Genomic DNA, 15,609 nt, shown 5'->3' on the forward strand with positions numbered 1-15,609 from the left:
GGCCTGGGGACTGCAAACAGGGCAGGTTGTTTTCTTTTTTTTTTTTAAATAATAAATTTTATTTTTATATTCCCCATACAATTGCAACCCCCCCATTCTGACCCCAGTCCCTCCCCTCCCGCCCCTCACTCCCCAAAAAGTGTCTCTGGTTCATAGTATTTTGTTGATTTAGATTTTCACTTTCTTATAGTTATTCATTTTCCTGGTCCCTTATTTAAGTTTTCTAGATTCCTGCTATGAGTGAGACCATCCGGTATTTTTCTTTTTCTTTTTGGCTTATTTCGCTGAGCATGATCCCTTCCAGCGCCATCCATGTTGCTGCAAATTGCATGTGTTTATCTTTTTTGAATGCTGAGTAATATTCCATGGTATATATGGACCACATCTTCTTGATCCAGTCATCTATTTTTGGGCATTTGGGTTGTTTCCAAAGCTTAGCTATTGTAAACAGTGCTGCTATAAACATAGGGGTGCAGGTGTTCTTTGGAATGGATGTTTCTGTGTCCTTTGGGTAAATACCTAGGAGTGGAATTGCTGGATCCTATGGAAGCTCTATGTTTAGTAGGTCCAGAAATCTCCACACAGCTCTCCATAGTGGCTGGACCAGTTTGCACTCCCACCAACAGAGGGCAGGTTGTTTTCTGCTCCTCGTTTTCTAATGTCCTAGATACGGCTCCAGGAGCCAACTTCTCCAAAAAGTTTCCCCTCCTTCTCCAACCAAGAGTAAATGCCCTCTTTGCCCACCAGCACCACGAGTGGGCTTCACTTGCAAAGTTCTCTTACTGTCTACAGTTATCTGGTTCTATGTCCGTTTCTCCATTTGACTATGAACACCTTGAAGGAAACACTTTTTTCTGCAGTCCTGTCATTAACACTTGGCACAAAGGAGATATTCAACAGACATGAAATAAATGGGTTTTATGAACAATGATAAGAACATTATCATTTTCCTCTGACAATGAATTTTTAACTAAGTCAGTTTAGCAGTTTCTAAAAATACACATAAATATGTCATTACTATACAACCCAGTCATTCCATTACGAGGTATTTACCCAATAGACATAAAAGCAAATGCCCACACAAAGATTTGTGTGAAAATTTTTATAAAGGCATTAATCATAATAGCTAAAATAGATGCAATCTAAATAATCAAAAACCAGTAAATAGTAACCTGGTGTACTAAAACAATGGACACTGTTTAGCTAACTTCTGCCAGGTGCTACCACATGGACCCACTTTGTAAACATTCCACCAAGTGACAGCCAGAGACAAGAAACCACAGATTACTCTCCTACTTCTTGGTATGAAACGTCCAGAAAAGGAAAATCTATAGAGACAGAAAGTGAAATGGTGAGGCCTCTCTGGTGGCACAGGGGTTAAAGACAGTGCTACCAAGCTATCGCCTGCCACTGCAGTTTGATCCCCAGCCAGGGAGCTGACCCACATGGCGCAGCAGACCTCTCCTGTTTCCCTGCTGCTCCCCTCAGCAGTGTATTTCAGTAGATCTGCCTGTTCTGCAACCCACTCTCTCTGGTGAATCCTCTCTCTGCCCCCACCCCCACACACACAGACACACACACACACACAACACACCCCTCTGGTTTACATCCCAGTTCTTGTATGCATAAATAAATCTTTAAAAAAGAAAGCAAATGGAGGTTACCTGGAGCTGGTGTAGGAACGGAAAGTAACTGTAAATGTGATAAAGGATTATATTGATATATAAAGATGATTGAAAACTGATTTATTGTAATAAGTGCATAGCTTGGTAAATTTTCCAAAGGGTATTAAATTGTAAATTTCATAGAGTGAATCTTATATGTACAATTTACTCAGCGATGGACTCTAAAGTTTCCCTCCTCTCCATAGTGCTGCTTGGTCCTGATAAGCAACTCACCTGCCCCTTCCTTTCAGAGCAGGAAAGATGGAATGGACACACAGAACCTATTCTGCAAGTGTTGCATGAGCTGCAGGCAGCGAGCTGAGCTTATTAGCATTGCACCGTGCCAAGCACCACCAGGAAAGCAAGAAAAGATGATTTTTTGTTTTGTTTGTGTTTTCTCTTCTAGATATCAGAAACAGGTTTGGCAGGGGAAATGCCTGAAGAAACAGATAATAATAACTAACAATTATGGTATCAAGGCTCATAACCCTTGGCGGAAAATTAGCCCTAGCTGAGTGCCAGGATTTATGAAACTGATCAGTTTTTAACCTAAACATCAAATTAGATTGGCACTGAAAAATGGAAAATTTGTGTGTTATTATTCAATGGCAGAACTCAGATCAGTACCAGCAATCCCTTAAATTATCATAAACATGAGAACTTCTTCAGACTCAGCCAGCAAGTAGGAGAAGAGACTCTGAGGTCCAGAAAAGGTGCAGAGGAAAGACCCTGAATTTTCAGTCAGAATATTGTGAAGGAAGAAGCCACCTACTGTGTGACTGTCAGCAGAGCACTTAATCGCCCAGGTCAGTGCTCACACAATGAAGAGGCAGACAGAACAGTGTCTCCAGGCTAACAGCTCAGACACAGACAAGAGTCGTGCTGTGAAATTATTAAAGCTATAAAAAATTCAACATGTCATTATCATTAATTCCTAAGAAATAGTAAGAATGGAGAAAAGGAATGAAAAGTAACAAAATGGCCCAGAAAGAAAGTTTTTATTGAAATAAAGTTTTTATTCTGTCCACTGTCAGCTGGGCTCTCTGATTAGCTATTTCACTTATCTTCTTAGCTTCAGATTAATGGTTGAAAAAGGCCTTTTAATTCTTTGGAGGGTGATAATACTAACAAACTCCCTACATCCTTCATACATTATCTGGGGTATGTTTTTATTAAAATATCTTTGCATTTGGATTTATCTAATGTTACCCTATGGATACAATGTAACTTTTATCCAAAGAGATTTTCTTCTTACAAATGCCTGGAAATGGATGTTCTACATAGAACACATTTGGTATTTTTTTTTTACATTATTACAGAATATATAATCTCTCTGGCTATTTAAGAAATCTTATCTATCAACCATGGTTAAAAAAGAACTGGGGGAAGAGTAAATGCCATTTACTCTTAAATGCAATACCATTTAAGAAAATTTAAAATTTTGGTATATTCTCTTTTAGTATTAAATATTTAGAAGAAATAAAAAATAAGGTTAGTTCATTTAAAATCACAGCTAAATGCACAATCTTGCCTTTGCACAATGTATATTAAATCTTTCAATACTTCAGGAACTTTCAAACCTCTCTAAACTTCTTTCTTGAGTTTCATGAGGGTCATTAAGATGCTACTCAACAACATAACTGCTAACTCAGTTCAAACATGGGAAAAGTAATTTCTCCAAAGAAGTTACACAAGTGGCCAGAAGCTCAAGGGCAATAAACAGGAGGGAAATTCCAATCAGAGCTGCAATGAGAGACCCCCTCACTCCCATGGGGAGGGCTACTGTAAAACAATAAAATAAAATAAAACAGGAAATACCAAGTGTTGGTGAGGATGCGGGGAAAGTGGCACATCTGTGCTCTCTTGGCAGAATGTAAAATGGTACAGCCACTATAGAAAGCAGCAAGGCAGTTCCTCAGAGAATTCAAAATAGAATTATCATAATATCTACCCATTACACTTCTGAGAATGTAACCAAAAGGAATGGAAGCAGGGTCTCAACAAGATTATTTTATCCTCGCCTTCATAGTAACGTTATCCACAATAGCCAAAAGGCATGTCAAACCCAAGTGTTCATCGACAGCTATGAATGGATAAACAGAGCATGGTGGACACATAAAATGGAACATTACTCAGCCCTAAAAAGAAAGGAAATTCTGATGCTGCTACAAGATGGATGAATCTTGAGGACACTGTGCTACATGAAATAAGCCCATCACAAAGGACAAAATATGATGGAATGTGAAGGACTTGACTATCAATGAGTAGTCAAGTTCACAAAGACAGACAGGAGAATGACAGTCGCCAGGGATGGAGAAATGGAGAATGAGGTGCTACTGTTGAATGCGCAGGGTGTGGGTTTTGTAAGAGTTCTGAAGTTATTCACAAATACACTGAAGGTCATCTGAGCTGCACTTTTAAAAGCAGTTAAAGTTCATATTATGTGTAGTTTAAAACTGCATTTTGCCTTTTAAAAGTTTTTAAATATACTACTCTGAAAATCATCATTTGACAGAAAGGGATGAAAACGCATCTGCCACAGCAAGTTTCATAAGATTCAAAGTTTGAAAAGACCAGTGGTGCACAGACTGCTGATGGGCACCAGCCCTTGCACAGGTAACAGCCACCTGTCCGTGTCTGTTTCACAGGGAAGGAAGCCGAGGCCTGGAGTTGGTGGCTAGTTTGCCTTCGTCGTTAAGTCTCTGCAAGGCAGGACCTGTCCTCCTGGTCCTGAACTGGGGAACATCACCTTGTACAGGATGTCATCACCTGTGTCTTCTTTTAAGATAGTTTCAATCACGGTCTCCTAAGTTCCTAATTTTTTAAAAAATATTCTCTTTTTTTTTTTATTTCTACTGCATAACTTCCTTCTGAAATGTTCTTGAGACTTGCTCTCTGGGCAATGAGCCACAGCAGTGTGGCAGCAGATGAGTTTCCCAGTTAACATGTCTGTAGAAGCAGCTGGGTCCTTGGCCCTTAGAACTTGCTCCAGAGGATGATAAATCTTCAAGTAATGACTTCTCCAGAAAACCCTCAAATCTAACCCAAAGTTCAGTTCATCCCTTGGGCCACTACTCATTCGATTGCTTGGGAAACGGGTATCACTAAATCATGATTGCCAGAAGTCTCCCTCCAAGCTAGGAAACACTGTGCTGAATCCCCCAAGACCCTCTTGTTAACTCCCCTGTTTTATGGCTTAAAATTACCCTTGATACAGGGTCAGTAGGCATATTTCTAGGATGTCCTGACCAGGACAGGCTATTGTCATCCGAATAAGCCACTTTTAGTGTCTGAAAATCTTTAGCACAATCTTCTGCATCCTAAAATCATAATATTATGCGAGAACATTTCATCTAAAATGTATTTAAAATTGTCTTTGTATATGTGCCTTTGGTTTTTTATATTGCTTTAAGATACATTTGATCTTCTCAATGTCTCTCTGATTATGCAGACACAGTATTCTTGGTCAAAGTGTACTTACAAATGGATGCGGAGAGAGTTGCATCACTGACAAAGGATACACAGCTTCCTAAGATGTGCAGGACGAGACCCAAGGTGATGTCTTCCCATCATCCCATCCCAGGGAAACCCTCCTTCCTACCTCCTTGCTTCAAAAAAATGACTAAATTAAAACCCACACATCATATGCTTGCACACTAATATTGATAGTATACAGATACACACATTTTCTTTATGCAGACACATAAATACAAATATGCATTGCTTCATATTTAAGTTAATGTCTATGTGCTTGTGCATTCTGTCTCCTGTTAGCTATTTTAAAGGATTTAACAATCAAAGCAATTCTGATTTTAAATTGTATGGATTGATAAATAAAAGATGATATATCTGTATGTGATACAGTTATTAGAAATGATGCTGTGGATCTCTTTGTATTGACATGAAAATATGCTGAGAATTTATTGTTTAGTCAGAAAGTCAAGTTGCAACAGCACTTGCAATAGTACTTTATTTTGGAAAACACAGCAAAAAATATTGGCCAAAATAAACACCAAATGTTCCTGGTGATCACATCAAGGTGGGGTTGCACATCATTTAAATAAATAAATGATCTTAATTCATTTCTTTTTGTGTGTTTCCCTATCTTCTTTTTTAAATTTTGCTCACTTGTATTTTATCCTTTTTCTTGAATGAACATATATTATGCAATATTTTAAATCTTTTAAAACTACTGTAGGTGTGCAAGAAACAAGAATGTAGATTCTACCCAAAAAAGATGAAGTAAAACAGGGAGAAGTTGTAGAAACACCAGAGAAAGCACCAGTGGCCTCCAGGGAGGGAGGATCCTGCTTCCCCCCGCAACAGTATCTGTCAGGCTGTGACCTGGGACTGTGCCCGGCATGTCCCAACCAGCATCATTAACTCTCATCTTCTTCCAATCGTCAGGCCCCAAAATCTCATTGCCTCCTGAGAACTAGATGAAGAATTGAAGGACTTCATCATCTTGGTGTTTCACAATCAATTTTGAAGTTTTGAAAAAAATTGAAAAATACTGTCAGCATTAGTAATTGCTCCCACGTTCTATAAATTTAGCTATGAGAAGTTACTGAAAACAGCCTGCCCCAAATACTGACAGGCTGATCACAAAGTTGGGGTGGGAAACCTTTATTTTAGAAATACCTTCTGGAACCTAAGGAAAATAAGTAAATGGGCACAGTGATAGCATCTTGGGCAATACATGAATTAAATCAAACATCATTTTAAAGATCTTTTCCACACACAAGAAAGCATAAGGAGAGATGTGACAAAGTTCAAAAAGCCTCAGTGGTTCTTACACTCAAGTGGGACTACATAGTCATTTTATCAATTTCAGCCATCAGTTGTCATCTTGAGGTCAACTGCTCACCATTATATTCTTCCCTGGGTGGAGCTGTCAATTCTACTCTTTCTCATTTTCCTTCCCAATACAAACACACCTAGTTAGTTTGATTTATATTTTCTGAAAATACATTTTAGAAAATTGGAATTTTGCTTGGGATACATCCAGAAGTAGGTTGTTGGCTAAAACAACCAGTGTGGTGTTAAAGTAATTTAGAAATTCTAAATTCAAAAAGCATCTCATTTTGGTGGAACTCTGGGAATATGTCGGATATTCAATAATGCTTTCACTGATTTATGTAATTCATGGATAAGTAATTTGTTCCGAAACAACCTGGTGTTGCTTGAGCCCATCTAATTCTAACTTCTGGGGGCAGTTTAAACTAGAGGTAAAGAATATGTCTCGGTGTTTAGATTATACATGTTAAATTTTTTTTTTAATTTTTTAAAATGAATAGAAAAATCTCGGATTATATCACTTATAAATTCCTGGTTTTTTCCCCAATCTATGGTAAACTCACACATATTTGTCTGAAATCTCTGCTAATAACTGATTTCTAATACAAGGTACAGAAGACTGTTTTGTCTTCTCCCAAGGGAGGAATAACTAATTCTTTAATTTTCTTGTGCTGAAAAAAAGATGATGCATATTTATTGAAACTTCCAAAATGTACTCTTATGAAAAGAGAAATTCTGATTTTGAGGATAATTTTCTGCAAAGATAATTCTGCCAAGCCTAAAAACGGTTAAATCTTTGCTATAAGAGATTCTCATAAAGCTAATTCCAAGAAAAATCCCTTCCAAATCTAAGCTCCTCTTGTATTCACATGAAATGCATTTGTAGCTAAAAATTGAAAACATATGCTACAGTCAAAGTTACTCGAACTCACACACCAGTGGAACCATTCAAACAATGAGAGACACCAGTCACATTTGGGCAGGCAGATGAGATTCTCAAAGAACTGAAAAGTCTGCATTATATGCATTAAGCCAGAAATTGACTTACATGCCTCATCAATTTCCCAAGTCTCTATGAAATGAGTTGGGTGAGTCACCTCTTCTATGCACAGCCCAGGGGCCCCAGAGCTCCCTCCAACTGTTGATGCCACAGCACAAATAACATCAATAAATGGTTACTTGACTACTAAGCAACACAAGTTACTAGTAATTTTACACAAAGAAGAAAAACGCAAAACTAAAATAAAACAAAAAGTAAATAACATTAAGTCTAAATGAGTTGCATTTTTAGCTACAAACTCTTTCCCCTTAATTTCTGTATTTTCCCAGTTTCCTCAGGCTCCAAAGCTTGAAATCATTTTTTTAATTATACATTTTATTTTTTTCACATTTTATTTAAATTTTATTTTTATGTTCCCCATACAATTACAACCCCCTTATTTTGACCCCAATCCCTCCTTTCCCCACCCCCACCCCCCATAGAGTGTCTCTGGTTCATAGTTGTTTGTTGATTTTGATATTTTCTTTCTTATAGTTATTCTTTTTCCTGGTCCCTTATTTAAGTTTTCTAGATTCCTGCTATGAGTGGGACCACCCGGTATTTTTCTTTTTCTTTCTGGCTTATGAAATCATTATTTTTCGCCTTGAGTGTTTTGTGTCTTTTTGCCAAGGGCTCACCATGCTTTGCCCTTTTTTACCATGTAGTGTTTCAGTCCTTCTACCGTGGTCCAGGGATTCCTGCCACCGTGCCTACATTTTGTCACCATCTCTTAGTGGACTTTCTGGAAGTTCTTTCACTTATTCTATACCACATCTTCTCTACCACATCCTATTTAGGACTGCTAAGCTAACAGTTTTCAAATGTAAATTTCTGTAGAGCATCTTCCAACTCAAGAATATGTATCGGGCCTCCCTGGTGGCACAAGGAGTTAAGCACAGCATTATGAAGCAATCCGAAGCCTCTGCAGCATGAGTTCGATCCCCGGCCAAGCAGGGGACCACATGGCACAGCAGACCTCTCCTGTCTCGCCCGCTGCTCCCCTCAGCAGTGTACTTCAGTCAGTCTGCCTGTTCTGTTCCCCACTCTGTCTCTGGTGAATCCTCTCACCCCCCACATCTCTGGCCTGTACCCCAGCTCTTGTATTCATAAATAAATAAATCTGAAAAAAAAAAAGAATATGCTGTGTCTCCCCACTGCCTACTGGACCTAACCCACATCCCTGCACTGTGAGTTTGAGGGGTGTCTCACCTCTAGACAAGGAAGTCATGCAACTTCAGCAAAAGAGCATGGCTTCAGTATTGATATATCTTGGTGGTTTTTTTTATTCCCAGCTCTGCCATTTACTCTTTATATGACTTTGAGTGAGCTTAATTCCCTGAGCTTCAGTAAACTCCCTTGAAAAATGGGGATAATAAAATCTATCTGCTGGGTTATTATGAGAATTCAGTGTAATACCTAACTCAGTCGCCTGCCTTAGTCGTTAATATCCTCATCTCCTTGTCCATAGAGTTCCCAGACTGGAATGCCAGCCCCTACCCTCCATCACCAGATGAAGCTACCTCCCAAGGTGTGGAAAGAGATTCTTCTCCCTAAAGCCTATGTGCCCTACAACCCACAGAAGGGCTGTTTTGTTGTTGTTGTTGTTGAAAACTGTGTTTTGTCTAGTAAGGCAGACTGGTCTCTTTGAGCAAGGAAATGATGCAGCCTTGGAAAATAACAAAAAGGGAAAAACACACCTTCCTAACAAAAAGGAAAGCAAATCGCCCAGGGGTAAAAGTCACTGTGGCAGAATTCCCTCACATTTGACTCAAAATGTCTCCCTTACTACTGGAATTTAGAGGAGTATCAGTACTTTTCCAAGCCAGAACCATTTTTTCCCAACCATTTTTCTTGTCTTTTCTCCTCCATCAGTTTACAGGGTCTTAATACAAGAATTGCAGTCTCTTTTTCTTTAAAACCTACGTTAGCATTTACAAGTGAGCCAAATTATTAAGTTCTCAATATATAGTGGTGAAAGGATATGTAGGTGAATGAGAAGGGGGAATGGATAAATGGATGGATGGTAAACTTTTCATGCTGGGTTCATTTAGGGATTTTAAAGCTCTATGATCTGTAACTAATATTAAACTGTGCTTTGTAATTAAAAGAGTAAATGGCTTGGGGAATGCCTCTGAAAACATACCAACATAACGTCTATGCCCCTCAACGCAGTTTTGTGTTTTGTTTTTGGGGGACTTCTCTTGTTTTTGGTGTTTGGTTTTTTTGTTTGGAAGGTTGTTTTTTTGTTTTGCTTTGCTTTTTTTTTTTTTTTTTTTTTTTTGCTTTTAAGAACAATGGAGTGGTTAATTTGATTCTATCTATGCTGAGCAGAGCTATCAACACAGATGGCTCAGTGAGGTTGAGAAATTTTTTTAATAAACATCTTTAAAAGGTTTACAGACAAAGAATATCCAGTTTTTAAAAGTGGCATTGCATCTTGTCTTCCACAAGGAAATGGATAAAGATTCCCTTTCTTCTTCTTCTTGTTTTATTGAAATAACATTGGCCGATAATATTTTAATAGCCCACATATGCTCCTGGATAAAGCAAAACACACACACACACACACACACACCAGTAAGTAAATGAAGGTGTGCTCTCTGTATAGAAACATTCAATAATCTCACTAACATTATGTTGGTTATATAACATACATTTACTTTGGGATCTGTCTTGGGTATAAATAAAATCCACAACATATTTCCCAAGAAACTAAGCAAGATTTTAATTAAGAATTCTGAGAAGATTTAAAAAAAAAAATTCTCGCCAAAAAAAGGAGTAATCTACAAACCTAAAAGTATAAGATAGTTTAAAAAAAAAAGTAGTAATATCCTAAGAACTTGTCACTATTTCATAGAGACATGCCTGAAGGAAAACAGTTACACAGGACTTTGCTTCTCCTTCACCAGAGAGGAAATTTTGATGCCAAACTTCAGTCTGCAGGTGCCTGGTGAAAAGCAGGGTCCAGGGGCAGTGCTGGAGGAGATGGAATTTACCTGAGAAATCTCTGATTTCTCTTTCAGCATTTCTGCCCCAGGCTGGTTGTCTTAATCTACTGACCCTGATTTTCAGGCAGAGGTCATGATTCCAAAGAATCTAATCCTATAGCCCTTACTAATGTCCTGACAAAGTGAGAGAAGCTGCAGGACCTCTTTGGAATCTCAGAGGCTTCTAGCAAACCCCAAACTGCACTTTACCCTGTATCTGTTTTAAGAATAGAAGTGGAATCCTTTTGCTAGAAAGTTATTCTCCATCAAAGCATCCTCACTCTGCACCCCCTCTTCTCAAAATGCCCTTGGGTCATGTAAATGCTTCACGAATCTCATTTATTTATGATGCCAAAAAATATTCACTGAGTGCCTAAGTGTCAAACACAGTGCACAGTGCTAAAAATATTCTGTGGCCCTGCCCTACAGAGATTGCCGTCCAGTGTGGAAAACAGCAAGTCTGACAAAGCTCCAAGAAGGAGGATGAATATCATCGGAAAAGTGGAAGCTGCTATGGCGTGATGGAGGTCAGAGAATAAGGAAAGGTCACGTAGAAAAGTGCTGTTTCAACTAAATTTGACTGAGGAGTTGGAGGTATTAGCCTCATGGGATGGGAGAAAGACTTTAGGGCATGGAGACAAGAGTTTGCAGAGCTGAGAAACAGCATCTGGAAAGGCTTAAAGGGAGAACCAGTAGATGACTTTGAGCAGGAATTAAAGTAAATTTTGTAGCTGAAGCTCTGGTGGGGGAAGTGAAGCTATCGATCAGGAAGACCAGAATAGGAAAATAAAGATGTACTTCACCCCCGAGCCCAAAGAAAACGACTGTGTGGATTTCTCACACCCAGGATTTTAAACAGCCTGGATTTTTATAGCAGTTAAACCTGAACACGGCTCGAAAGGCTTGGCATGGGCTCCGTGTGCTGAATCGCACTCTCAGCACATGATATGGGTGTGAAAATGGTGGGTGAGTCTCTGGTTTGACCTTTCTCAAGGAAATCTGGGTGATGCCATTTAAAGCTGCAAAGTCTGATGAAAGCAGACACGATTCAGTGACTGGACAACAAGAACCAACCTCAGAGGAATGTGATGTGGACTCCTGGGGTATCAGGGAATAACAGAAACCAGCCAAGGAAGCCAATGAGATCAACTCACTTCACAGGGGAACTGCCCCAGATTTAATTTCTAGGGTAGTTCCCCCTGAACCCCCTCAATGATAGAAAGCAGGGTGATCCAGTCCTGGCACTGCCTGGGGTCACAACACTGGGGGTTGGGGGAGTCCCAGAGTGCTGACTCCTTGATCTATTCCCCCCAGCTATGCCTGGTGTCACCTGGGGCCATTTGTATGCTCTCTCTGAGCCTCAGTCTTCCCAAATTTCAAAACAACTACTACTTCTGAGGATGCATTTGAGGAGTGAAAAAGAATAGGGATAACGGTATCTGGAATATTCCTTGTCTTATAGTAGTCATTTGATGAGAGGCAGTTCTCATTAGGAAGCCATGAGCTGTTACCTCTCAGCATCAAGCCATCTGAGAGGGAATAAGGAACAGGAAAGGTAGAATAAGAAGTTTGTTCATAAGGCTTAGGTGCCTGGGAAGCTACTTTGTTGAATCTGAATTTCTTAAGTGGCAGAAAGTAAATAGCTGTTCTTAGCTGGAGGGCGTGTGTCTGGCTCTTATTTCACAGTTGACATTCACACAGATAGCAGGAATATGACTGTTAATTAAGTATTAGTTGAGCAGCCTTTTTTCCTCATAACGTATAATTAAGATGTCAGAGTGTGTGTGTGTGTGTGTGTGGTTGTGTGTGTGCAAGGGGGTGCACACACATATGCATCTGTGTGTGGAGAAGAATTCCTCTGTAACACAGTCCTAGAGTTAGGCAATTGGAAGTCTTTCTGTTCCACCTCATTGGGTTAGTAGGTTAATTCCGCAGGCAGACAGCAGTAAGCTTAGTCTCCATTTGATGCTGCTAATCTAACTTATTCAAATAGAAGCCTGACTACGTGAATTTTCCTTTATGCCCATTGTGGAGCAAACCAAGGCAGGGGTCAGGACAGGGGTGTCACAGTGTGTCGAGGTGTCTTCTCCTCTGGCTAGTTTCAGCCAGCACTGCTGCTCCTGTGGACATATGAGACGCCCACCACCTACAACAGGCCATTCATTACTCTCCAAAAGAAGCAGGAACCCAATGAGCTGATGAAGACAAATAAGCCAAATCTGTACATGAGTGCTTCAGAAGGGCTGCCTTTAATTACGATGAAGAAGGGACACAGCCCGAACATCTGTGCCAAAAAATGTAACTGAATGAGAACATGAATGTCATTTTTCTATCTGAGCTCAGTGCTCTCCCACAGGTGCGCCATGCTGGGTCAGCTCCCGGCCTTCTAGCACCCCCTGGAAATTCCTGGAGAACTATCCCAAGGCAAACCAGTAAGTCCTTTCTGTTTGTCGAAGATGCAGATGACTATCACTTATCACACTTATTTTAGATCAAGTCTAAAATAGTATGAATCCAGAGAGAGAAAATTCTATTAACCTTATTACTTCTTAAGAAGAAAGTTGTGTTTGCTTAAAAAAAAAATCCCTTAGGATAGAAGGTGAGATCCAAGCCCTGGGTACCTTAGTTTGGGCTAGTCTAGATGACGGATTTTGTGCTAGTCTAGATGATGGATTGTGCAGGAAGGAAGATGAGAGAGAGAGGAGAGCTAGAAGACTACACAGGCCACAAGGTGATTCTTTCTTGTGACCTTCCTAAATTTGATAAACTTGTAAAAAAAAAATTCACCAAAGGCTTAAAGAAATATAACTTTACAGAACATGCTGAAAAGATTTGTACCATGTTTTGTTGAGGTAAGACCAAAGCGATGAAGGGGGAAACAGTGGCGGGAGGGAGCAAGTCACACACAGAGAGAGCTCTTGCCAGGCTCGGGGATTGGCCTTGGAGCCAGTTTAATCAAATCTCCAGGAGACAAAGGCCTGGGGGGTGAGGGGTCACAGATTTTCTATTGGCCGTTGAATGTAAATTTATCAAGCAAAAATGTTACCCACGAACTCTCTGCAGCACTTCTCTAACGTTCACAAAGTCACATGCTCCAAAGTTCTGTTGCTTGAGTACGGGACGTACATAAGTCATTTTTAAAGACTAGTGGCACATTAAGAAAGAATTTGTCTGCCTTGTGGGCAATTTCTAAGTAATATTCCCTTAATTGATTAAAGGACAGCCATTGCTGAGCTTCACTACACTCCAAAGAGAAACTCAAGCTTTCCTGAGACAGGCCATGGGCTACGATTAGTGGAGAGAGCTAATTTTATATGAAATTTCTCTACTCCATGTTCAACAACATCATCATTTTCGAAATGTTTCAAGTCCCGAAAGAGCTGCACAACTTCTAACAATCAACAACTTTATTTCTAACCCTTCTCAACAGAAAACTAGCCAACCACAAAGTTGCACTGCATATTCAACGATAAAATTAGGCCAATTTTCAAGCTCTGTCCAAGTAGCCGTGGTTCAAGGCCATCGCTGAACACGTCAAGCAGCGAGAAACATCAGACGCCCTCACCAGTCGAGTGCACTGGTTAGCCAAAACCCATCTGCCTAACACAGAAGGTGAAAGGGAAGGTGGTAAAGGAGAAGTGGATATATATAGCTTTGAGAAGTGAATCCATTTCACCCTTAATCAGTCTTAAGGCGGAGTCCCTTCTCAGGAGGGACCTTATGACAAGGTCAAGTTCCCACATCAAGTGCTATCCAGGTACATTCTGAAACAATTAGAATCTCCTGTGGAACAGCAACAGTGCTGGAACCCAAAGCCTCCTGCAGCAAGGATATAAAGTTGCACACCCTCCCCCACCAAAGATAGGTCAAACAGGATGGTTTTCTCCTCCATAAAACACAGCCGAATAACCTACCTATCCACTGGACCAGAAACGGTAGCAAACTTACTTATTCGCTCTGTTCCAAGTCCCAGAAACAAAAATAAAGTTTCCCATAAGGGTCACCTGCTCCACCATGATCTTGAACCCACCTTTTGTTAAAGAGCTCGGGTAGGCGACCGGGGCAAGGCAGTGGACTCACCATCTGATTGCTGTACCAATACAGCGACGATCCCTTCAACACCACCCAGAACTTTTTCCATTTGTTGCTCAGGAAGGTTCCCTTTTCCTTTTTCTTATATAGCCACCCTTGGCAGTCAGCATGTCCCAGGTCTTTACATGATATCCTCCTTCGACTCATGGTGAAAAAACCTGCAAGTTACGTGAAAAGGTAGGTGAAGTAGTACCCGATCTATGTGATGGGGTGAATGGTAACTTAATTGTTTACCTCCTGGCAGTTGGATTTTTTTTTTTTTTAGCAAAATACATGCAAAGTCAAGGCAAAAAAAAAAAAAGAGGGAATTATTTATCTATTTTATTTGCTTTTCCAACATGCATTTGCTGCTTAGAAGGGACAAGATTTGCCCAAAGAAAGTGAGGCTACAATGCAAGTGTTAGTCTAAGAATATTATTCAAGAAGAAGAAGTTGAAAAAAATTAAAATCCCAGGCTGCCAGGCACATGGTGGCCCCGGGCACAGCTCCCTTCCAGAAGAATAGCAGGAGTTATGCAACGGGTGGGGAAGGGTTAATGCCCCCCTAGAAACACCGCCACTTCTGTGCCAGTTTCTCTTTAGCTCTGTTGACATGCCACGAGGGATTCATCCAAATGAGCAGCATGCCATCATTTCTTAAAATCAATCCAAAAATAACCAAAAAAAAAAAAAATCTGCCGTGCACCTCCTGACATTACATTAAGACAGACAAAAATCTGATCCCGCACACGGCACCCAAGACAAAACCACACTCACGCACACAAAAGGGAATAAAGAAACAAAAGGGATCTAATTACCTTGAGTTTTCTTTCTCGGCTTCTGACGCAAAGGAACCTGCTGGAAATGCAGGAAGGAAAGAAAAGAGGAAATTTCTGATTGTGTGGTAACATTTGTAAAGAGAGAAGGAGGGAGGAGGTGGCAGTGTTTATGAGCAGGATGGAATCTAAAAAAAAACTCTCCAAGCAGAGCTATCGGGGAGCTACTAGCTGAGGCACAAAATGTGCTAATTAGAATCAATAGACATTGAGCTG

The 15,609-nt window shown here is 40.1% G+C and overlaps 1 protein-coding gene across 1 annotated transcript in view; it reads right to left on the minus strand.

Annotated features, from left to right (window-relative positions):
- The window catches only part of IPCEF1 (interaction protein for cytohesin exchange factors 1), a gene marked incomplete at its 3' end in the record, with an annotated part of 66,240 nt that extends 50,831 nt beyond the window's left edge, over positions 1-15,409 (minus strand). Inside the window, exons 1-2 of the mRNA XM_084257741.1 lie at positions 15,376-15,409; positions 14,568-14,737 (exon numbers count right to left, since the gene is read on the minus strand). Coding sequence (XP_084113867.1) covers positions 14,568-14,726 — 159 coding nt within the window. The 5' untranslated portion in view covers positions 14,727-14,737; positions 15,376-15,409. The remainder of the gene's footprint in view (positions 1-14,567; positions 14,738-15,375) is intronic.
- Between the last annotated feature and the right edge of the window lie 200 nt (positions 15,410-15,609).

Source organism: Talpa europaea (genome assembly GCF_964194135.1).
Source record: "Talpa europaea genome assembly, chromosome: 2".
NCBI lineage: Eukaryota > Metazoa > Chordata > Mammalia > Eulipotyphla > Talpidae > Talpa > Talpa europaea.